This window comes from Erithacus rubecula (assembly GCF_903797595.1).
Source record: "Erithacus rubecula genome assembly, chromosome: 6".
In the NCBI taxonomy this organism is placed as follows: Eukaryota; Metazoa; Chordata; class Aves; order Passeriformes; family Muscicapidae; genus Erithacus; species Erithacus rubecula.
The window spans coordinates 27,386,638-27,409,520 of NC_136688.1; the positions used below are offsets into that span (position 1 = coordinate 27,386,638).

At 40.0% G+C, this 22,883-nt stretch overlaps 1 protein-coding gene and 1 long non-coding RNA gene across 2 annotated transcripts; one reads left to right on the forward strand and one right to left on the reverse strand.

The window, feature by feature from the left end:
- Positions 1–6,393: 6,393 nt before the first annotated feature.
- MED6 (mediator complex subunit 6) lies at positions 6,394–18,125 on the forward strand. Its single transcript, XM_079309877.1, has 8 exons — positions 6,394–6,495; positions 11,545–11,704; positions 12,720–12,811; positions 15,000–15,082; positions 15,788–15,896; positions 16,347–16,462; positions 17,214–17,241; positions 17,620–18,125. The coding sequence occupies exons 1-8, from the start codon at positions 6,474–6,476 to the stop codon at positions 17,745–17,747; spliced, it is 738 nt and encodes a 245-aa protein (XP_079166003.1). The 5' UTR covers positions 6,394–6,473; the 3' UTR covers positions 17,748–18,125.
- Positions 17,773–22,844, reverse strand: LOC306803910. The gene is made up of 2 exons (XR_013774750.1): positions 22,685–22,844; positions 17,773–18,044 (listed from the first exon to the last, which is right to left on the reverse strand). It is a non-coding gene; the product is annotated as an uncharacterized lncRNA (long non-coding RNA).
- Positions 22,845–22,883: the final 39 nt, after the last annotated feature.

Consider the following 22,883-nt stretch of genomic DNA (forward strand, 5'->3'; position numbering starts at 1 on the left):
CTTTCCTACCAAAACCTGGTGTAAAGTATTTACAACTGGCTCACTCTTGGCTGATGTGGTTGAGAAAATATCCCAGATGGAGGATTCTTATATGTGCAGAAATGTCCTGGATAGTGCCCTCCTAAGCTACCTTGTCCCAGCTTTGTACATCCTGACCTTAGGGTCACAAGTACAGGCTCTGGAAGTCTCTGTGAAGTGGCATAGAGGCTCTGATCTCAGTCTCTGATGATGTACAGTGCAGCACCAGCATGATGGGCTGATACTGTTCTGATATCCAAGGGATCTATCTTGCTTTTTTGGCACCCTACTGAAGCCAAGTATAAGATAACCTTTATTCAGGTAGGGAAACCTGGGATTTTTTAATGTCGTCTGTGATAGGAATTTTGTGGGTCCTGATAGATGCTCCTGAGAGTGGGATTTCTCTATAAATTGCAGATCCCAGAGCACATGCTGATGACCAATTCACTAGTAATTTCCTACCCCATAGAGGACCTTATACCTTAGAGGCTATAGGGCAACAGAGTGAAGCATATAATGACACTGTTTGCAGCCACTTCTAAAGGGAAGGGAAGAGGAATTCACACCTTTTCAGCCACATTTGCAGTGACCTAGGAAATCCCCTCTCTGAAAATACCTTGGACAGACTAAGCAGTTGAAAGCCCATGTAGGTGTTAAGATGAAAGGCCCCCATAAAACTCATGCCACCTCTACCAAACTGGGCCTTTCTTCTCTCCAGAAGAGTGTCCAATTACCTTTGATATAACCTTTGATACATGCAGTATTACCCAGCAGGGAAGGAACACTTCGTTATAGATCATTTTTCACAGGCCCAGCAAATAGGCCAGATTGCCCTCCTTAGGTTAGCTTAGACATTAGTGCTAAATTCCCACTCACCCTGGACCCAGGGATGAGCAGCCCTGGCTATGCAGCCATTACCTGGGCTCAACACTTGAGCCTTTTGCCTTGCTTCAACTTTGTCTAGAGTGGAGGCACAGATGAAGAAGAACAATGCAGCCAGGAGGGAAATAATGTGTTTTTTTCAGTACCTGTTGAGATGGGGACATGTAGAATTCTTGTGAAGGAAGCAAAGGTGTTATACTTAACAGGCAACCAACACCAGTAAAATAATGCAAAAGGAGAGCAGGGGAAAAGGGCTCCAATTAAGGACCTGCCTGGCCCATTAGGTACCTGAGACAAGTGAAGCAGTGAGCACACTAAGATTTAATGGTAGGTGAGGATATCTGTTTTAGATAGTTGGAAGGTGCAGAGAAATAGCATTTGTGACTCAATGGACAGAGCAGAAATGAAAATTCTTCACTGAAGTGAAATAGACCCCTTTTAGCATTATGAGGCCTGCAGTTCTTGAAGCAGAGATATTGCTAGACAATTCTGTTAATGTTCTGCCACCATCACCGCTTTTTGGATTTTGTAGTTCTCTCCAATCTTGAAACAGAAATTAAGTGTTTTCACTTCCTGATCTGGTCGGTCTGTCCATGTTTTGCATCCTCCCACTGGGAAGCACACGGCTCACTGCCAAACTGAAACCCTCTGTATTTCAATAGTAAATCAGGAAAACAAATCTTGATTTCTTCATCAGACTAGAGAGACTCTGTTTTATTAAATAATTCTTTCAGATCAGCCAAGTGCCTGACTTAAAGGCATAAAAATCAAGGGATTTGCAATTTGGCCATATTTGGGGTTACAGTGCACAGTAAAGTTCATTCAAAGGCATTCAAAGCTTACTGAGAGATATCTGCAAACACAAAGGCTGTGCTGCAGAGCTGAGATTGGGGATATTAGATTGCTAGACATGTGCAACAGGATGTATGGTGAGAAGATTGTTTCATTTTTCTCCCCTTTCCTGTCCTGGGCAAGCCTTTGTTGTCAGTAGACACTGCTCATTGGCAGTGACTGGGCCAGGGTTCCACTCTGCCCTTTGGAAACTGAGGGGAAATAAAACATCAGTGGACTCCAAATCCAGCAAAGAAACACACACAAGTAGAGCTGTATGGGATGGAGGCTGTGCTCCAGAGCTGCCTGATAGCTTCATCTGCCTCTTGCTGGACATTCGTTGTCATCATTTCTTGTCATGGGCTTTTGAATTGACAAAGCCAATGCATCAGCAAAGATGCTAAGGTCAGAGATGTCTGCAGAGACACAAAAGTCAACATCTGCAGTGCTGGTTTTAATACATGATCATAGGCAAGATGACATAGTTTGTGCTTCTTTACTTGGAAATTCATTTCCCTTCCTTCCTGCACTTGTTAGCAGCCATGTGGCATCCTGACATTTCATCTTTATTAACTTCTTGACAGATAGCCTTTTGGGGCTTACTGGGAGATTAATTGTTTTTCAGGAAGCTTTTAGACTCTTAGCAGGGTTTCATCTTTTCTTTCCCCATTCTTTCAAACAGGAAACTCTAATAAAGCACTATGAGATGTATTTAAATGTTCTGAGAATGCCAGGAATATCACTCTTAGTGTCCCCCAGCTTCTCTGCTCTTTGCAGCCCTGAGCTGAGAGCCACAACGTGGGGGAGACACAGTTTTGAGCAGGGCACCAGCTGCAGCCATCATTGCAGCCACTTCAGATTTTCCCAGTGGCATTTTTCCAGGGGAAAAAAAAAAGAGCTTACAAGCCTGGCTATTTTTTTATAGTCAATGCATGTGATTAACAGTATTTATAAAAACTGTGCAGAAAACAGCATCTCAGGAAAAGGAAATGAACACGCAGATGCACTGAGCAAAAGGAGAAATTAGCAGACTTTGAAGTCAGCAAAGTGCCTGATTAAGGATTTAAAAATCAGAATTTTGCAATTTGGCTGTGCTGTGGGTTTCTAAACCACAATTCAGTGATGGCTTTTGAGACCTATGGAAGCTATTTTGTAAATGACTGCATGTGTAATGCCATCTGAAGATAACAACAACATGAGTGTTTTTAGGGTAGAAAGAAAGAAACCTCACAAGCAAAAATGTTAAAATGGAATATGGGTGATGAACTCACAGTAGCCCCCTCAAATATTTCCTTTCCCCCCTAACAAATTTTGTGATTTCAGCATTTTTTTTGCATTGCCCATAGGTTTCTCTCTCTGTTTTGTTTATGTCTTTCTCTCAAACCATAAGATAAGAATTTAAAAGAATATTTCCCCTTCCTATTTATTGTAAACCAGTAGCAAATTGCTCATTTAATAAGTAATTCAAGCCCAGCAATTTTTCATTAGCATAAGAATTTAAATTTCCCTTGTGCTTCATTGCAGAACTAGATTTACTAGGACACAGAATGGAACTTGGAGGTATTTATTATTAATCTGTGAGTTCAAATGCAGGCTGGCAGAATATGAGGTGCTGTGATGATGTCCTTGTTCAGGAGCCTCTATTACATTTTGGAAACTGCCCAGAGTTTAAAGATAAGGGTACATAACAATATTTTTCACCTGGTGCCATATAGGTGGCTTATTTGTTCAGTCTCTGCAGATTGTTAGAAATGTGCACAGAGATGGTTTTCCATCCCTTTTTAGGTGTAGTCTTCTCAGTTTATCTGTGCTTGTTTGAAACTGTAAAGGGACTACTTGGAAGTCTCATGGCTGTACCCATACTGTGGTTTGGAGCACTCAGCACTACTGATTCTGCATCCACTGGAGATAACAAACATTGTAAATTAGGGACAGTCTCTTCTGTTACATAAAAGAGCATAGTGGGATGAAATTCCTCATTAGCTCTGGCCATAGAAATACAGAAAAATAATTCTGCTGCAAGAAGAGTGACACTAAATGACATCCAAACACCAGGGCATGAAAAGATGTCAGTTTTTATCCAAGTGTTTAAGGCATTTTTAAAGCACAGAAGTGGAATGAGTATGTCTAAATATTCACTGCTTAAGGTGCCTTTCTTTGACATCAAAAGCAGTGTGCATAAATTCCTCATTTTACGTGATAGCTTTCATTACCTCTCCATCTGTAATCCACACCTCCTGCTAAGAGGGACAGAACTGCAAAGCTCATTAGGACTCTCCTTTTAGAGGAAGCCAGGTGAAAAAGACCTCATTTTTTATGCTATAGCAGAAGGTGAAAATGTTACCAGATGAGCAATTCTTTCCAGCAGTGCTTTGGCTAGTCTCACCATGTAATTGAAAATTCATTGTAAGCAATCAAGCCCCATTAGCTTCTACCCAGGAATCTTTACTTTTCAGCCTCTTGCTCATCTGAAGACCTACTTGCTAGGAGAGGTGCAGAGTCAGCAGGAAAGATGGACAATATGAATAATTAAAATAGAGGTTGAGTTTCCATTTGCTACTGAAAAGAAATGGTTTGCAGAAAAATAGAATGAATAAGGGCATCAGAGATGCTCCAGAAGGATGGCTGTTATGTCTGGTGGTATTTTTCCCTTCAGGAGGATTGTTCATGACAGGGATAGAGGGGTATTTGATTTAGAATGGCAACCTATCATAGTATTATTTGGAAACATTCTGGGGTGGACAACACTAGAGACGTATTTGGCAAAGGTAGAAACTGATAACAAGTAGCAGCTAACTAATGAATGGGGATCTGCAGTGTGCACACATGAGAATTACCCCATGGAAATGCACATATTACACAAAATATTATCTCAGTGATAAACACCCAGGAATAATGAAATTGAAAAATTAAGGTTAGATTCGATTTTTAATCTAGTTGTGCTATTAAATGATATCAAGTACTGTGTTTTCATGGCTTTTCTTCTGAATTCAGTGTTACAGTTGGACATTACTGTTTTGTTCAGTACTTTTTCTTCCACTGCTCAATCTTTTTTACTTCTTTTTTGCTCATTAAGTAAATCCTCTTTTGAAGAGAAGATTAATTTTCTCAGAACTCTTACCATCCTAGCCTCATATTTTTGCAGATATTATTAATTTTTTTTTCATTAACCACTCAGAGCCAAGGAGCCTGTTATCAGCTCTCTTTTAGAGATGCAGCTGTGAGGCACTGAGGTTAAAAAAAATCTTCTTCTGATTAACTAACCTGTGAGAGATTTTAGAGAATTTAACTTCTCAGTGTGCAGAAACTTACAAAACACACAAAGCATGACCAGCATTACTTTATTTGTATCAAGGGCTCAGCACATCTATAAATCAGAGTCTGGTAAAACTATACCATTGGCAAGACTAGTCCAGTTTTCCAAACCAGCATTTTTATGCCTGATCTTGTCACTTTCTGTAAACTTTGCTTGATACCTCCACATCTTTAAACACCTGAAACATGTAAAGCAGGTGTTCTGCAAGCACCTCTTCTTCACAGAAAACAAGCCCAGAATATTCACAAATGATATAGTGACTTTAACATATTGAATGAGACAGGAATCCTGGGAAGAAAAAAAAAAAGTATGTAGTTTTGCAATTACAGTATGCATTAGTATGAGAGGACTGAAGAGAGAGCAATCAAGCAACATCTCTCTTTTGCTCTTTTTCATTGCTCTCTTGCCTGTACTTCATACACAGTAAAGTACTTCCTATGCTTTTTTCACACAGGCCTCTAATGGAAGAGATTCCATCACCAATTATGATCACGTGCCATCAGCAAGGTGATAACTCCAGGCTCTCAGACTGCCACTGCCAGCAAGGGCACGGCTGATCTTGGCAGCAAAGGCTCAGGCACGGTGAGTCCCTGGAGATACAGCTAGCATGACACAGGGGTATTGGACACTCTGTACAGCAGATAGGGGACTGTAGCTGTCAATCTAAATAAGGAGCTTATTAATCTTCAGTGTATGTATATTCTTCCACCCACTGAGTGTTGTACTTCACTCTACAAATGACTGATGACCGATGATTTCACTAAAGAGCCAAAATCTCAAGGACCATACCTCAGGACAGGAACCATACAGTGTTTTGATGATGTGACCTCAAAACATCTATTATTCCCACATGGCAAACTAAATTAGGGTTACCTCAGCCAGCTCAAGCTGGATGGGTGAGATGCTGAGCAGCAACCTGCAGCCTACACTTCTTCCACTTTGAAAGTGACAAGTAAAATACCAGCGGGCCAAGGTCAGGTGAAAACGGCTGCAAAACCCTCCTATCTTCCCTTTTGAACAAGCAGCTCCTAACGAGCGTGTCGATTTTCAGCACTGGCGCCGTCGTTCTGGTTATGCACCACTCAGGTGAAGCGCAGGTCACTTTGACTTGTGGTGGGACGCTGGGGCAGCGCAACCCTTCGGTTCAGGAACGTGTTTCCCTGGTCAGCGACTGCGCGCCGGGACTGGGGGCGTTCTCCCCGCGCACGGCTCCCTCCCCGCCCCGCCGCCCCGCCCGCTCCGCGGCCTTGCCCGCTCCACCGCCCTGCCCGCACCGCCCGCTCCGCCCGCTCCGCCGCGCCGCCCTCTCATTGCTCCGCCTACTCCGTCCCGCCCGCACCGCCCGCTCCGCTCCGCCGCCGCGCTCCAAGGCCGCTTCCTGCGCTCCGCCCCGCCCTGCCCCGCTCCGGACGTGCGCGGCGCGGCCATGGCGGCTGTGGATATCCGAGGTAGGCCCGGGGCGAGGGCGGCGCTCGGGACTCGCTCCCCGCTGCCCCGGGGTCCTGCCCGCCGGCCTGGGCTCAGCTCCGCCCGCGGGGCGGCTGCAGGAGGGGGTCGGTGTGGGGGTGTGACCGTCCCTGGAAGCCGGAAGGGCCGGGCGGAAAAGCTGCCCAAAGAGCAGCGTTCTTGGGTGCGCGGCAGGTTGGGAGCGTGTGCTCAGGGCCGCCTGGGAAAAACAACATTCCTTCTGTAGACTTTGCCTTCTCAGGTGGGATAAGGACGCCCTGCGGTGAGATGGCGGCGTAAGGAACAGCTATAAAAGAGAGTTTTGAAGTGTGGGGGAAAGTGGGAAGCGCTGAGATGTGTGTGGGACTTGCACAGGACCGGAACAGCGAGTGAGGCTCATAATCTAAAGAGCACTTCAGATGGATGCGGTGAGACAGGCCAGGTGTTAGGAAAGCTGAAGTAACAAAAACCAAGAAACATTTGGGTGAGAAGTCAGGGATGTGAATAAAAGGAGATTATGTTTTGAAGAAGGAGGGGTGTTTGAATGAAGTGTTAAAGAATATTTATGTTGTAAACAAAGTAGAAGTTAAATTGTTGTGAAGAATTTGAGCTTTGAGAGAAGAAGTGGAGGTTCAGAGGCCACAGGAAGGGAAGTTATTTTTCTCCGTGAGAGTGTCTGAATGGAATAACATCAGAAGCCTGTGTGTTGCAGTCTCAGAGAATGAACATGAGGAAGCATTTATGAAATCTCATGAAGGGCCAGTTTTGATAATGCCACAGAGATTTTCTCCTTTTTTGTCTTCAGATTCTTAATGTGTAGTTCTGTGCATTTTTCTGGCTGACTTGTTTGAGATTACACAAAGGAACTATGTAGACAATTAATGGAGGAGTGCTGTATTAAGTTATTAGCTGATGTGAGAACCTTCTTTCTTATTCCATATAATTTAAGCTCCCTCAAATCTTTTATCTAATGTAGTTCAATATATTAAGTAGATTTTGAGGCATACTTCTGTTTTAAATCTATCTGCAGTGGATTAACCCTGGCTGGGTGCCAAGTACCCACTAAAACCACTCTGTCACCCCCTTCCTCAGCCAGACAAGGGAGAGAGAATATAACGAAAGGCTTGTGGATCAAGATCAGGGCAGGGAGAGATCACTCGCCAGTTACTGTCCCAGGCAAAACAGACTTGATTTGGGGAAATTAATTGAATTTATTGCCAATTAGATCAGGGGAAGATAATGAGAAATAAAACCAAATCTTAAAACACCCCACCACTCCCTTCTTGCTGGACTTAACTTCACTCTGAAATGCCTTGTCTCCCCCAAGCAGCAAATGTGAGCAGGGAATGGGGCTGTGATCAGTTCATGCATGTTGACACTGCTGCTCTCTCATCCTCAGCAGGAGGGCTCTTCACAGTCTTCCACTGCTCCATGGTGGACACAATCCTTCATGAATTTCTGCAATGCTGTTGTCTCAAAACAGACTTTTTCACCTGGTACAAAAAGCCTATCCAGGTATCTGAGGTATCTGATTTATTGCTCTTAAATCCTGTACCAGCCTATACTCATGAGAACAAGGCTTATTTACAGGTATTAAATTCATATTGATACTCTAAGCAGCAATCAGTACTGCATCCAGGATGCTATTATCAGGTTCCTTCAAGGTCTGGCTCATTGATAAGCAGATTTGTGCTATCCATGCCTTTTGTTTGTTTTTTTTTTTTCTGTGAGATGCATAGTTATACATAGTTCTCAAAAAAAGTTACTTGAGCATTTAGCTTGCGTGCTAAGTTTTGTCCTAACAATGGAAGGGACATTCTGGCATATAGAAACTCATCAGTCAGTTTAGTTGTCCAATTGGGACAGTCCACGAGCTGTAAGAATGGCCACAAAACCCTTTTTCCTGTTGCCCCAACAATCAGTATTGTAACTTTACTAAGCAGGCTCTCGCATCTGTTTATATGGAATGTGTGGCTCTGCTGTTGATCAGAAGTCTATTGTTTCATTCTGTGGTTATACTGGAGCTATGAGATCTGCTTGGAATGCCTTGATGTTTTCCACCAGTCCCCTCCTCTCACAGTTAGAAATAATGTTTACATCTAATTGTACCTTCCTGCCTACAAAGCTACATTGATTCAGTCAAAGGGTGGGAGCCCTTTCAGACCCCATCCCCCCCTGCCTATTGCTCTCCTTTCACCTCCTTTAGTACCATTCTCTTCTGCTTCACAGTATTCAGTATAGCCTGCATAGCTCCCCCAGTTAGGGTTATCAGTCAACACAATGGTTTCCAAAATCTGATACATTCCAGTAAAACAGATTTAAGCCTAGCCACTTTGGTTATATATTTTAAAAATGAATGGGACTCAGATAAGGGTGAAGCTGCTAATAATATTCCCTGAATTTAGGGGAACGGGAAGGTTTAGAAATTAAGGTAGAATGCTGGATAATCCATGGGTCTACCTATAAAAAGGCATCCCAGACTTGTCTGCATGACACATCAAAACCAGAAGTGAAAAGGCCTAAATTTTGCACCTCTGAAAAGTGAAATTGTTGGTGTAATTTTTCTGTGTATCCCTTTGGGCCTACAGTCATGTGAGACTAAAATTTAAATTCAAAATAGATATTACTGAAACTAAAACAACTGCATTTTCACCAATCCAAGAGTATTAGAATATTTTATCTCCACAAATTTTTGAAAACAGGCCGTGTGTGATCTAAAATACAGAGTATCAAGAAATTTTGTATTTGGCACTTAAACCAGCCTGCTCACTGTTTTTAAGTACCTTCTGTACAGGATGGTTAGCTTGGTTACACACCTTGGCAATCCAAAATTACCAAGACCTTTGCAGATCTGGGTCAGGATGGACAAGTGCCCATTGCCACAGCAGTGCTCCAGTGTGGGTCCTCCAGGGGTTGCAGGTGTATCTGCTCCACTGTGGATCTCCAGAGGCTGCAGGGGGACAGCCCCTTTGCCACTGTCTGTGCTTGCCTCTGTAGGTCATGGCAAAGGTTCCAGCTTCTCACTGAAGCCACCCCTGTACCCTGCTCACCAAACCTGGTCAGGCAAACCCAATACCCTGCCAGGCTACTTTGCTCTTCCTCTTGGTTTGTCAAAGCCTGGTGCTGGGCTACCTGGCCAACAAGGCCAGGTTCAGCACATCGTGTGATTTACTCTTCTTTTTTTTTCTGTAGATTGCTGGCTTGTCTTCCAAATTATCTTGAAAATCATGACAGATTGGCAGTATTGTCACAAGCTCTTTACTTTTGCATCTGTGATGCAAATTCCACAAGAAATGCTTTGCAGAAAACGTCCTATTTTTGAAAGGAACAGGGAAGCAGGAATGCCATCCTTTCTTATACCCAAAATAAACAGTACATCCTTCAGTATAACAGCCATGTCAGGTTCACAGTTTGTTTTTTCTTCCTCTCCTTTTTTTCACAGAATAGTTAAGAGAACAATCTTGCTAGTTATCAAGGTAATTATAAATACTGGTGCTAAGCAGCTGTGGATAATTGAGTCTTAGAGTCTGACTTTATATTCCATTTTATGATACATTTATCAGTCTATATACAGCATGATATCTCTCTAAAGCTAGCCTGACATTCCTCTGAGAAATGCAGGTATATATGTTAATCATACAAAGAAAGTTTGTATTTGAAGTATAATGTGAAAGTTTATTATGAGAAGAGTGCAAGAGCTTAAGATATTAAGATTTTTTTGAAAGGAGAGCTCTTTTGGATTTGAATGGCATTTGGAATAAACAGCGCTATCACAACTTAGGTGTTTAATGATGGATTTTAGTGCTGTGTTTCTGAGATTTCCTTTTCTGTACTGAGAAGAAGGAATAGTCTATGTGAAATAACATGAATACCTCTAAACTCCTCCTTCCCTGCCCTGCATGAAACAGTTGGGCTGAAAATTCTAAGATTAGCAAGGAAAAATAGTTTACGCATAGTTATTTCTGTTGCATTTTTCCTGGTTTGCTAAGCAAGTAGTGTTGCTTTATTAACTGTTCCTCAGAGAAGCTGCTAGCAGTGTATGACCTGACATTTTTGAAACTGATATGATGATCCTTGAGCATGCTGAATTGTCACAGAAGTAAAATATTCTCAGTGGAATGGTAAGTGGGAGTTGAGGCTATGTATGTAAGGCGTGAACTTTTGGAAGTGGTTTCTTTGAGGAGGGAATTTCAGATCCTTAATCAGTCTTCAATGACTTCTCATCACTTAGAGGTTTTTTTTTATTCCAAACAATGCATATCTCTTCCTTCTTTCTTATGTCTTGGAAATTGTTTGCTGCTCCTGTGATTTAAAAGCAATTAATTTCAGGGTTTTTTCCCAGATTTCTCCTGGATCTCCAATGTTAACAAATTTGTTCCCTGTGGAACTGGTTGTTGACACTGGTTTCTTTGGTGTGCCTGAGGAACATCTTGCTGCAGCATGATAACAGAATGCAGGGAATTTAATTCATATTTCCCTAAATCTATAAGAATTTAACTGGCCTATTCTGACTTGCAGGTTATAAAGTGCATTCATTTAAAAACCTTGCTTTTTTAATAGAATTGTTTGTGTTCATTAGTTAGATATCTGTAATATCCACTGAGTTATGGAACAAGTAATTTGCTGAATGCAATTTGGCAGATTAATTTTATAGTCAGGAATAGAATCTCTTGTTGAAGATTACTGGGAAGCATCTGCCCAAAGACAGCACCTTTGTGTTTGCTGGTTTTTGGGGTTTTCTTGTTTGGTTGGTTTTTTGTTTGGTTTGTTTTTGTGTGTGTTTGTTTGTTTGTTGGTTGGTTTTTTTTTTTTTTGGTTTGGTTTGGTTTTTTTTTTTTTTTTTTTTTTTGTATACTGCTAAGAGAGCAGCAAAAGGTTAAAGGTTATCAATTATTATTTGAACTCTAAGAAATATTTCTTTAATTTCAACTGATGTGTTTGTGTTCCATCTCCTTTCTCTACTATAATTGTTAATTGGTGGCAATTTACTCTTGGATGTATTTGTAGTGTTTTTGACTGCTTTGATACTCAATGTAGATTTATTTTCCCAGATAATCTGTTGGGAATTTCCTGGGTTGACAGCTCCTGGATTCCAATATTAAACAATGGGAGTGTGTTGGACTATTTCTCAGAGCGCAGTAACCCTTTCTATGACCGAACATGTAACAATGAGGTCGTCAAAATGCAGCGGATGACCCTGGACCATTTGAAGTAAGTTGTAACTTGCTGCTGAGTTCTGTGCAGTATCCCTTGTCTCTCCATTCAGAGGCTTTAGTGATGGAATGGAAGCATGCTTGTCTACTCCCTGCTTTTTAGTCCCACCACTTTCCAGGGAGCCCAGCTTTTTCCATACTTGTACATTTTTTTATTTCTTCTTAGGCCATCTCAAGGAGTTGTTAAACATGAAGGATTCTGTATATCTTTTGAGATTCCAGTAAATCATCCTTTAGATATTTCTCTGAAATAGAAAAGCTGTCTTTTTTCACCCTCCCTGCTCAACAGAACCTGAGTAATGTAATGTAGTTAAATGTTTTTTCTGCAGTGAATGGGGTTCATGTTAGGGGATACTTTGAGTTCATAAATAGTTTGTGTTTCCATATACTGCTGGCTGTGTGCCATAGTAAGTACATAATTCCTCCAAAGAGCAGGCTTTTTAGTGTGGATAATAAAAGTAGTGAGTGTTGTAAATAAAATTATCACATATGGTTGTGTATTGAGATTGCATACGCAAGTTAACTTTCTTTTCAGTTCCCCATCTGCTTTGCTGAGCACAAATGAGTTGTTTGAGAACTATTTAAAGACTCCACAATATGATAGGGAGTTTGCAGGCAGAGCTAGATGTCCATTGGTAAAGTCACTTGTGCTCAGTGTGGTTGCAGAGAGGCTTTTGCTTCAAACACACAGATGGTCACATCATACACCACTTCTTTGTTGCTGTATTTAAATGACATCTCCATGATGATAGATTGTTATCTTTCTTGCTATTCATCTGTTGCTAATATGTTCTACTTGTGTTGTGTCAGGTTGTTATAATTCCCTTTGTCTATGCACCTAGCGTTTGATAGCTAGCTCAGGGAATCCTTTGCCTTTATTTACTGCACATTATAAAGAAGAGCTTTCAAAGCATCAGAACTTTGTTACTTTATTGCCGGGCCCTTTGGTCATTTTTCACATACTACATGTTTTACTTTGAGGAAGATACTTACTCTTGTTGCTTCTTTTTCAGCCAGATGGTTGGAGTGGAGTACATCCTCCTTCATGCTCAAGAGCCCATTCTCTTCATTATCCGAAAGCAGCAAAGGCAATCTCCAACACAAGGTACAGTCACTCACTCACTTCTTGCCTCTGTTGAGAAGCCAGATCTGTCAGTTGTTTTTATCAATTCCTAATTTGTGTCTAAGCACTTCTGCTTTTCTACCTTAATTTCCAGTCTAACTGGGAAGGTATGAGGCCTTGTGGTGGGGAGATTCTCCAGCAGTTCCCTGCAGTGTGCCAGCAGTAGGGAGTGCCATCTTGTGGGGAAATGGGAACAGCAAATAAGAAAGTGCTGCCCTGTGCTACATTTTCCTACAGGAAATTGTTACTAGCATTCATTCCATGTCATATTTATCTTTTAGGCTATGAAAAAGTGTCCATTTCTTCTTGTGATGGAGTCTTGTGACAGCATCACTCCTTCCTACAGTGTCACTTTCCAGTTTTTAAGTCAAATATCTTAGCTTTTTTTTCCCCCATCTGCATGCAGTTGGCTTCATTATCCCTTTTTGACCTTGAATTTTTGTGTGTGTGATTAATCAAATATGTGGCAACATTTCAATAGTTACTGGACTGTCTTATCTGTTTACTGCATGTTCATATAAAATAATTTGTTATTTCAGAGTAAGCTTTGTAGGAAAGAAAGGCAGGGTAAGTGCTAGTTATTTCTTAACTTCTTTTTTTTTTTTTTTTTTTTTAAGGTATTTAGGTTCTGTATATACATTTTGGTCTTGTGCAGGACTTTGCCTTGTCTTGTAATGTTTATTTGCTTATATCAGATAATGGTCTGTTTACATTGCAGGTCCAAATTGAAAAAACATCTATGATTGATTCTTCAGTATGTAGTTTTGAGTTATTTCTTTATTAGAGATTTTGAACATAGTTTCTAGCAGTGAGTATGGAATTATCATACAGCCCTTAATTTCTGGTTTTGGCACCTTTCAGATTGAGACTGGAGTTGGAGCTACCACAGTATGTATGTTTAGGCTTATGCTGTAAGGCAGATACATTTTTGGTGGAACTTAACTGAGACTTGTTTGGTACCATTTTTCTCACTGTGACTGTAAAGTTTGTGCTGGGTACCTTGCATAGCTCCATAGCTCAGATGTTAGCATGTGTTTTATTTTATCAGGATACAAAAATTAGTATATTTGAGATATGGAGAATGAGGAAGATAAAACTGAAATAACAAGTTCATAGCTAGTGTAGAATACTCTAATGTAACTGATGCAGGCTTGTCTTATGACTTCTGTGTGTTTTTAAAACAGATGTATTTATATTTGAAATTAGAAGACAAGTTTTTTCCAGTTTGAAGGGATATTAGAAAAATCTTTAGATCAATGATTAGGTGGAGTTGCCTGTCTGGGAGAGTAGGCCCTGTGAGACAGTAAAACTGCTGTTCTGTTTCTTTTTCCATTTGTAAAGAAGTGCTAAGCATCTTTTTTATTTTGAGGAGAAGTGAGTACTGGCTGTAATATGCACTCAGCTGTCTGGGACTGCTAATTTATAGGCAGGTGTCCAAGATTCATAAAATGCAAGTACTGGATGAATTGTTAGTAGAGATGGAGGACCTGGAGCACATGTGTGCACAGGTAATGTCCTTAGGAATAAAGCTGAGAGCATTGCTATGGTTTCTCAATTGAACAGTGTTTGGCAGAGTTACAGAGGCAACTGTAATGTTCCTCTGCACTGTGGCTCTAATGAACAAGAATTTTTGATTGCTCAGTAGAAGTTCCAAATCTGATTTAGCAAATGCCTTTGGAAGGTAGTCTTTTTTGGCAGAATGTTATTAATTTAGAAAAGCATGCTCTGTGTGTGCTTAACTTCATTGGGTCTGGGAAATGTAGCTGAGAGGACTGTAGAAGTTAGAGAAAGCCGAGTCCAGAAGAATGAGATCTTGCACTGTTATGGGTTTATAGTGGAATTACATCAAGAGCAGTTCCCTTGACTGGTAGTTGCTCTAGTGTACTCTGAAAAGCCTGCTTTCAGATTTGCCTCAGTTTGTGAGTCAAATAATTTGCTTGCAGTAGGACAGGACTTTAAAGTTGACGCTTTTCTATCTGTAAAGCAGACATTGGTTTTTCTCTCCTTATTAGTGTGTGCCTAGGGTGCAAATAAAGTACCTTGAAGGAAAATGTTAACAAGAGATAATAGAAATATTTCTGCAGCTATGACTGAAATTCAGCAACGAACACACAGTCTTCAGCCAGAGCTTTAAGCTGATCCTGCATTTTTCTTCTTTTCCTTCCTACAGTTATGCCATTGGCTGACTACTATATTATTGCTGGAGTGATTTATCAAGCACCTGACTTAGGGTCTGTCATTAACTCCAGAGTTGTAAGTGTTCTCTGTGTTTGATGTATACTGGTTTATATCTGTGTTTACTTTTGATTGTCCCCCAGGCTGTTTAAATCTCTCCCTCACTATTTTGAGGAAAGATCTTGTGTATTAACGGTGCAGTAACTTAAAACAGACCTCACTGTTAATATTGTGTGCATCCCACATGAAAATGGAAGATCTTGTGAGAATGCAGTATTGCCCAGAAACTAGGATACATTGTTTAAGCATGAAGGATCAGAATAACTGAAGCTACACTAATTGGCAGAACAGCATGAAGTTTGAATAATCAAAATTTTAAAAAATTACTTGACAAATACATATGAAATAGTAATTAAATACATAATCGGGGAAGCTTGCTTTGGAACATTAATGTTAAGCTAATGTAATATTTATTTTTAAATGAGGCTAATGTTTTAAGTTAATGTGCTATTTCTTCTTAAATTGGATGTTCAAGTTTGTTTTGATTCCTTCTGTTCTTGTAAACTATTGCTTTTACAAGTTTTTCTGTCAGTTTAGAAAAGCACTTCAGAAAAGCCTTGTGAGAACCTGTTAAAGAAATAGCATTTTCAGTCCAAAACTGGATGTTCCAAGTGTCCTTCCAATGAATATAGAATACTAATTTTAAAATAACCTAATTTCAAAAATTAATATTGTGTTTTCTCCTTGAGTTCTGAACACTTCTTTACATTCTTGTTCTGAAAGCTCACTGCAGTGCATGGCATTCAGTCTGCTTTTGAAGAAGCTATGTCCTACTGTCGCTATCACCCATCCAAGGGCTACTGGTGGCATTTCAAAGATCAAGAAGAAAGAGGTAAGATGCTAGTTTCTACTGCATGGTTTGGGAGAGGAAAGACATGTAGGGAGAAGCTTGAGGCAATGCACAGTGATGGTGGAGAGGCAGATGAAGTGGCTGAAGGGTAAGTTAGGGCTCTTTACCAGGTGAAAGGAATCTTGCCTTTCTGTGCTAGTGGGAATGAACATCGAGGCATGGGTGGGAGATGAAAATAATGAAATCTGTGTCAATAAAGTGGGCAACTCTTCAACACACTGGGGACCAAAACACATTTTCAGAAGCCAAACCAGTTTGTCAGGAGGTCTTATCATCCTTAATCTGTCTTCCATCAAAAAAACCCACCTATGTCAGTAAGAAAATCAGGTGAAGTTTAAATGAGAGACAAATACCAACTTGTCATACAACAAAGAGCTGTTAAGAGAAAATAAATTTTAATACATCTTTCTCTAATATTTCTGTGATTTTCAGAGAAAACTAAACCAAAAGCCAAGAAGAAAGAAGAACCAAGCTCTATTTTCCAAAGGCAACGGGTAGATGCTTTGCTTTTAGACCTAAGACAGAAGTTTCCACCCAGATTTGTTCAGGTATGACACTCAAAAGCCACAGTTTTTCTGTAACTTAGAACTTAAAACATAGTCATTAGTATTTAAACAGCTGAAACTGAATGGGGATTTCGTGCATTTCTGTAATTGTAACATGGATTAGATAATAAGCTTGACATGGAAGGCTTATATTAGAGTGTAGGATCTCCCTTTGTAATCACTGGAGTCATTAAGACCTTGGCAAAACTATGAGAGTGAATTTTATTATACACCTTCCTTATCTGATCACAGAGGGTCTGTTCTCAGCTATCAGATGTTGCTGCTGCTTCCAATTTCCTACTTTGTGAACTCAATCAATCCATCACAGGTTTTTGTTTTAGTTACTCCATTGTTCAGGAGACTCATTAGTTAGCATGGAAATTCTTGGCATTCTGTCAAGTTGTGGTTACGTCTGATTGTCTTTGGTAGCCATTTGTTCCACCAGGTCTTCTGCTTGGGAGCAAAGGAAATTATGTTTACAGCATCTCACAAAAGTGCTCCTCAGCCAGTCCTGGGAAAGACTGGCTAACTGAATATTTTTGACTTTAGTGTTTTCAGTTGTCAGAGGAAAAACTGGATGTTATAAAATGCTAACTGGATTTTGTTTAAAGTGCATTTAATGACCCATTCTACCCTCACCTCTTACATATAAGAGGGCATTACTTGCATTTTATTCCTAAATTAATGGCAGGAAGGGTTGAGAATTTCAACTTTGGTTCCACTGATATGTTGGCTTTTTTTTCTTCCTCCACAGCAAAAGCCTGGAGAAAAGCCTATCCCAGGTAAAACTGTAATATTCTCACAAGACTTAAAAACAGACTCTGCATGCAGTATCTTTCAATTGTCTTGTAAGTTCTTGCTGCTGCTTCTGTGAGGTGGTTTGGAATTCTGGCATTACCAAATTGTGCAAAGTAATGGATAAGAGTGAAGACTTTGAGTTGATTATAGGCAACCTCCAAACATAAAAGGCATGAACTGTAAAACTTCAATCTCTTCCACCTTTTAACGGATATAAATATGAATTTATTCTCTGCTTTTTATCCTTGCACCTTTGAAATGAATATTGCCCTTTGACATTAACAATGTTTTCTAAATACTCTAAAGCATGTTTTAGGGATGAAAATCAGAGGTTTAATTTTCTTTTGCTGTTACATCTTTAGTGGATCAAATCAAGAAGGAACCTGAGCCAGTCCCTGAAGCTGTCAAGCCAGAGGAAAAAGAGACTGTAAAGAATGCTCAGAGTGCTGGTGCTAAAGGACCACCTGAAAAACGAATGAGACTCCAATGAAAGGAGAAGCTATTGCACACCTGGATTAGTCAGTACCTGGAAAACAGAAGGTTCTTGCTCCCTTTTCTTTATATTTAAGCTCTTCCACTGGGACTGACAGTTCAGAGACTGAGATCCCTGTAACACCTTTTTCTGTAAAAACCTCTCATGCAAATGTAATGTGAGCTGCCTCAAAGGAGGTGTTTTCAGTCTTCATCTTATTTTGAGTGCTGGCTTCTGAGAATGGTTTTTACATGGACATGTTCAGCAGCCTCCTGAAGTCTTTACAAACTCTTGCATCATTTGTGTCTAGGTTTCCTATGAAAAAAGAAAAAAAACAACTTTTATATATAAAAAGGAAGTGGAATTCTTGGCAAATAAAACTCCTGGCTGCTGGAATGCCTTTCTTAAATGTGTACTTTGTAGTAGCAAATATGTCTTATGTGACAGTTTTTGGTTTTTTGTTTTTTTTTTTTTTTTTTTCTTGGACATTGGAATATATTGTGTTCTATTCTGAGAAGAAATTGCTGTACCTCTAGTGTATTTGGGATAAAGATTAAATATTTGATAACTGGACCCTCAATCCATGTACTTAGATGTCAGAATGGTCTCAGTTTCTAGATATTCTTGGACACTGGTTTTACTTAATGGTTAAGCTGATAGTTTATTACAGAAGTTAGTGTTTTGGGAGAGAGATTTATGACATAAAACAGGCTAAAATTTATTGATGTTGCACATTCAGGTAAGCTCTATATATTTCTAATTTTTCACTGTAACTCAAATATATCAGTCACATCTCTTCCTCTGTGTTCCTGGCACTTCCTTGCTCCTTCATTAGACATGAGTCTTTTATACTTGTGGAAGTGGGACAGTGGAAGATAAACATCACTGACACCTATATGCTTATTTTTAAGCATATTGCTTACATAAGTATTTTTCTTTAATCAGAAAAATTGGAAGTCATCTGTTGAAAAGAAATTACTGTTAATTTTGTTTTGGTTTTTCATTGAAATAGTGGAGTGAATTGAGAAATAGTTTATTTTCTTTTCACAACTGTTACCCGCTTTCATGCAGTAAACTGTAGTTAGCAAAAAAAAAAAGTTTGTACACGGCAACCAAAATGTAGATAGGCAGAAAGATTAAAGTGTGCTTAGATAGCTGTGTCAGATTTATCTTCAGGTCACAAGACACTCTTTTTCAGTAACTTAGCTCTCCAGTCAGAGCTGTTTATTACTGAATGATAGAAAGATCCATATAATTTTTGTCATATAATCCAAATCTGTAATGTTAAAAGATATAGATATGCCAACAGCTGTTCTCAGTTAATGCAGATACAGATCTGAAATTCATGTATTCATATACTTGAGTGTGTATTAGGTTTATTTCATACCTAGGTCAGGTTTGAACAGCCATTTCTCAAAATGTTGATAGAAGTAGATAAGAAACTAGTGTCAAGTATCAGATTAAGTGAAAGCAGTTATTCTGGGATGCTTAAAACTAGACAAGGTGGTGTGAATATACTTAGAAAAAGAGGGTGTTGGTTCTTTCTTATATTGTAGAAATTCCTGTGAAAGCAAGTAGTGGAAAGAAGCACCAAAGGCATTGCCTCACCCACCTCCATGAAGGAAAGACAGGATTTCCAGAAATGAGACATGAATGGTGAGGCACCTCAGCAGTCCTTGCTGTTGATGGTCACAGTAAAGTCCTTGGAAATGGCCACTAAAGGAGCTGAGAACCTGTATGTAATTTGGAAAAAGTTACCAAGATAGATGACAGACTGCACTTAATGAAGATCTAGGATGTTGGGCTTTAGTTGTGTGGGGGCTTTTTTGTGGAGTTTTTTTGGTTTTTTTTAATGGAGAAAAATTATCTACTCATGCACCCAAGAAATACTTAACACTACTAGCAGAATGAAAGCTTGCTTATTGCTGAAGGCACATACAGCTGTGGCAAAAAATGCATGCTAGAATATAGTATAAGCAAAATATTCTATCAGTTACTGGACTTCACCTGAAATAAAATGTGTTGTACAGTTCAATGTCTGAAAAATAATTCCCCTAAAGTAGAAGGGTTTGAAGAAGAGCAGTAAAATGAGTAGGACAGAGTTTCTCCTATGATGATGCTGGGAAGACAAATACTGAGTCTTTATGAAACTGAGTAGTGAAACAAGTAGGAAACTAGAGGACTCTTGTGCAGTGCTGTAGTACAAGAATAGAGGGACAAGTAAATTAAACTGAATTTGAGTTACATTTGGACTGAGCCACTATACTCTATGCTCAGAATTTGAGCTAATCAGAGTGGATTGTGAAGGGGCAATTTCCTCACATCTGTATCTCTCAGCTGCCTTTTTGCCTTCTGCAGAAATACCTGGTGTTGGCTGGTGTCAGAGGTTATTAAAAAGGATGGATTCCTGGTCTGATCCCATCTGAGTTAAAGTGCCAGCATCTAAGCTATTTAGAGGATAGCAAATGGCTTCCATTCATGAAACAGGTATTTGAATGTGATAAGCCTTCTCCAGGGGAATGATTGTTCCCTGAGCAAATTACGTTATAAAGCAGTAAGGGATGTTACCAGTGTGTTGATTTCTTAGTAGCTGTCCAGTGCTGAAGATTTGCTGTATGAGGGAAGGGAAAGATCTGAGCCTCTTACTTGCTGACTAGATATTCTACAATAATTTCATCAGTTAAGTGAGCTGTGATATTAATTTACTCAAGTGACATTATATCAGATGTTACTGTTGAGATGTTAAGCAGGTATCTTGTAGTCAGTAATGTTTTTCAGTGCATGAGAGTCTAAGCCTTTTTTCTCTTGCTCTAGAGTCTGACTGCGAAGTCCAAAGTCCTTCCAAAGGATGTTCAATATATGTAAAGCTTGTAGATGAAAGGCAAAGAAGCAAGCACTTCTAAAATTTGTTTGTGTCTCATTTTATGTATAAAGGAGAGATTGGGTTGAACAAGAAAATTCTCTCTACTTTTTGCTCTTAGGTAATAACCATTCAGACTTCAAAAGGGCTTTTCTTTGCCTAAATCATGGGGTAGCGGGAGCTGAAAATTACCTGGAAGTTTAATAGAAACAGTTCTCCTCAGAGCCTGAAAGTACATATACATGTTTGCATACCCATGAACAGCTACACATATTTGTATGTATGTATGTGTATATGTACATGTGCATGCAAAAATCCAACAGACTGTCAGAAGAGGGGCACTCTAGCTACCTCAGTTTACTGTGTAAAGCTAATGGTGTCTCAGGTGCAGCAGAAATTCTGTCTTTGTCATCTTTTCATTAAGTAAGTTCTGACCAGGCTATATGTTGATCTCACACATTCCTCTTTGCCACTTTGCCCCCATACTTCATGTTTTGGTAAACTTTTCCTAGCAGAGACTGGCCAGTCAGTACATTTTGTTTGCCAGAGCAAGATGTTCTTGGAGCAAGAAGGTATAGGTAATAGGAGGGAAAAGGCAAAGGGGATAGATTAGCTTTATACTAATGCTTTGAGACCTGAGTATTTTCTAGTCTTAAATGTATAGCTATGTTTATATTAAAAGAGAAAGTAAGAAGTAGGCAACTTCTGCCTGGGGGATGGAAGGGGTGATAAGACATGACTCTTGCAAATTGGCAGAGGGATTTAGTAGGGTCTTTAGTATAATTGAAGGAATGATCACACAGCAGAAGTATGGATTTAAAAATAGCACTACAGACTGCATGCAGATTATGTAACAGGATTTTTCCATTACTGTGGTCTGGGTTATATTTATTTCAAGTGACATAATCTGATGTAGTTCACAGTACTGAAATGCAAAGCTGATAACTGAATAGTGGACAAGCATTCAACAAATAGCTGCACATAAAAGACTTCACAAGAAATGGTTTCTATGATTTTTAAACTAACAAGAAAATAAATCTAAGGCTAAAATAGATAGGTCATGAGTTTGGATGGGTATCTAGAAAGATCTTCCTAGATGGCTCATAATAAAAGCAGGTATCCTGTATTGTTTCCTTTAATCTGAGGTAGTGTATTACAAGGTGTATGCTGCTAATGCTGGCCATGCTTGCAAGGAATGAGCAGGGAACCAAACCACAGAATCTGAAACTTCTTTGGACAACAATTGGTAACCTCCATAGCTGTGTTAGTTGAGGCTGCCATGTGCCCACTGTGAGATAACAGCCCACTCGACCCTGGGCAGCATGAGGCAGCAGAAGGAGGCTCTGAACATTCTGCCACCTTCTTTCTTGCTCAGCCTCCTGAGGGGCAATGCCTGTGTCCTGTAGTTGGAAATGTTAAGTGTTGCTGCCTGTGCCAGGGTGATGGTCAGCACACAGAAGTTGGTGACCAAAGGCAGGATTCCTGAGATCTGTATGGGATGGTAGAAGGGTACACCCTCTGAAGCTGAGAAAGAGGAGGGCCATAGCAGGTTGGATTTCATCCCAAATGTGCTTTCAGCGCTGAAAAGAAAGTTGTCAAGAGTTCCCAAAAGGTAACAGCTGTGGCTATGTTGAATCCCAGCACTATGTGCCAAAACCAGTGTGCACAGCTGTGTTGTGCAGGACATCCTGTTCATCATCCTGTTTTAATCCAGATCACTGTCTTAATGGTTGTGTCTTGCTGCAGCTGTACCCAAAATGAGGATGGTAGCCAAGTGGTAGATGTACCTGTAAGTGTTTCTTTCCATTGCTATGAAATTACAAGTCTTTAGAAAGGATGTGATGTGGGAAAATGGCTGCTACATAAGTGCTGTGTGTAATTAAGGTGATGTAACTATGTATCAGCTGTAGTGTAGGAAGGCTTGAGGCTTTTATACTTGGTACCATTAGTTTGTATCTATATTGTAGAATGTAGTGGAAGTGATTTTTGCTCTTGGTTTTGCCTTTTTTTCTTGGGGGGGGGGGGGGAATGTATACTGGAGTAGCTATAGTGAGGGACATGCTAAGGTCACCACAGGGACTATTTCTGTACTTACTCATTTCACACTCTAAGCCTTTCTAGATAAGCCTTTCTTTGGGCTGAAATAGCTTGTTTCTGATGTCCACTCACAAATTATCCTGCAATGAAAACAGCAGAATAAGCAATAGCCAGTCTTTAGAGATTTTAAAACAGATTTTCCTACTTGTGGTCTACCCAAATGGTCAATACAAACGTGTGACAAGGAGTGTGAAGCT

Coding starts and splice junctions, on each gene's coding strand:
- MED6 (XM_079309877.1), top strand. CDS start 6,474: ATGGCGGCTGTGGATATCCGAG. Junction 15,083..15,787: donor CTGTCATTAACTCCAGAGTT/GTAAGTGTTCTC, acceptor TTGTTCTGAAAG/CTCACTGCAGTGCATGGCAT. Junction 15,897..16,346: donor CAAAGATCAAGAAGAAAGAG/GTAAGATGCTAG, acceptor TGTGATTTTCAG/AGAAAACTAAACCAAAAGCC.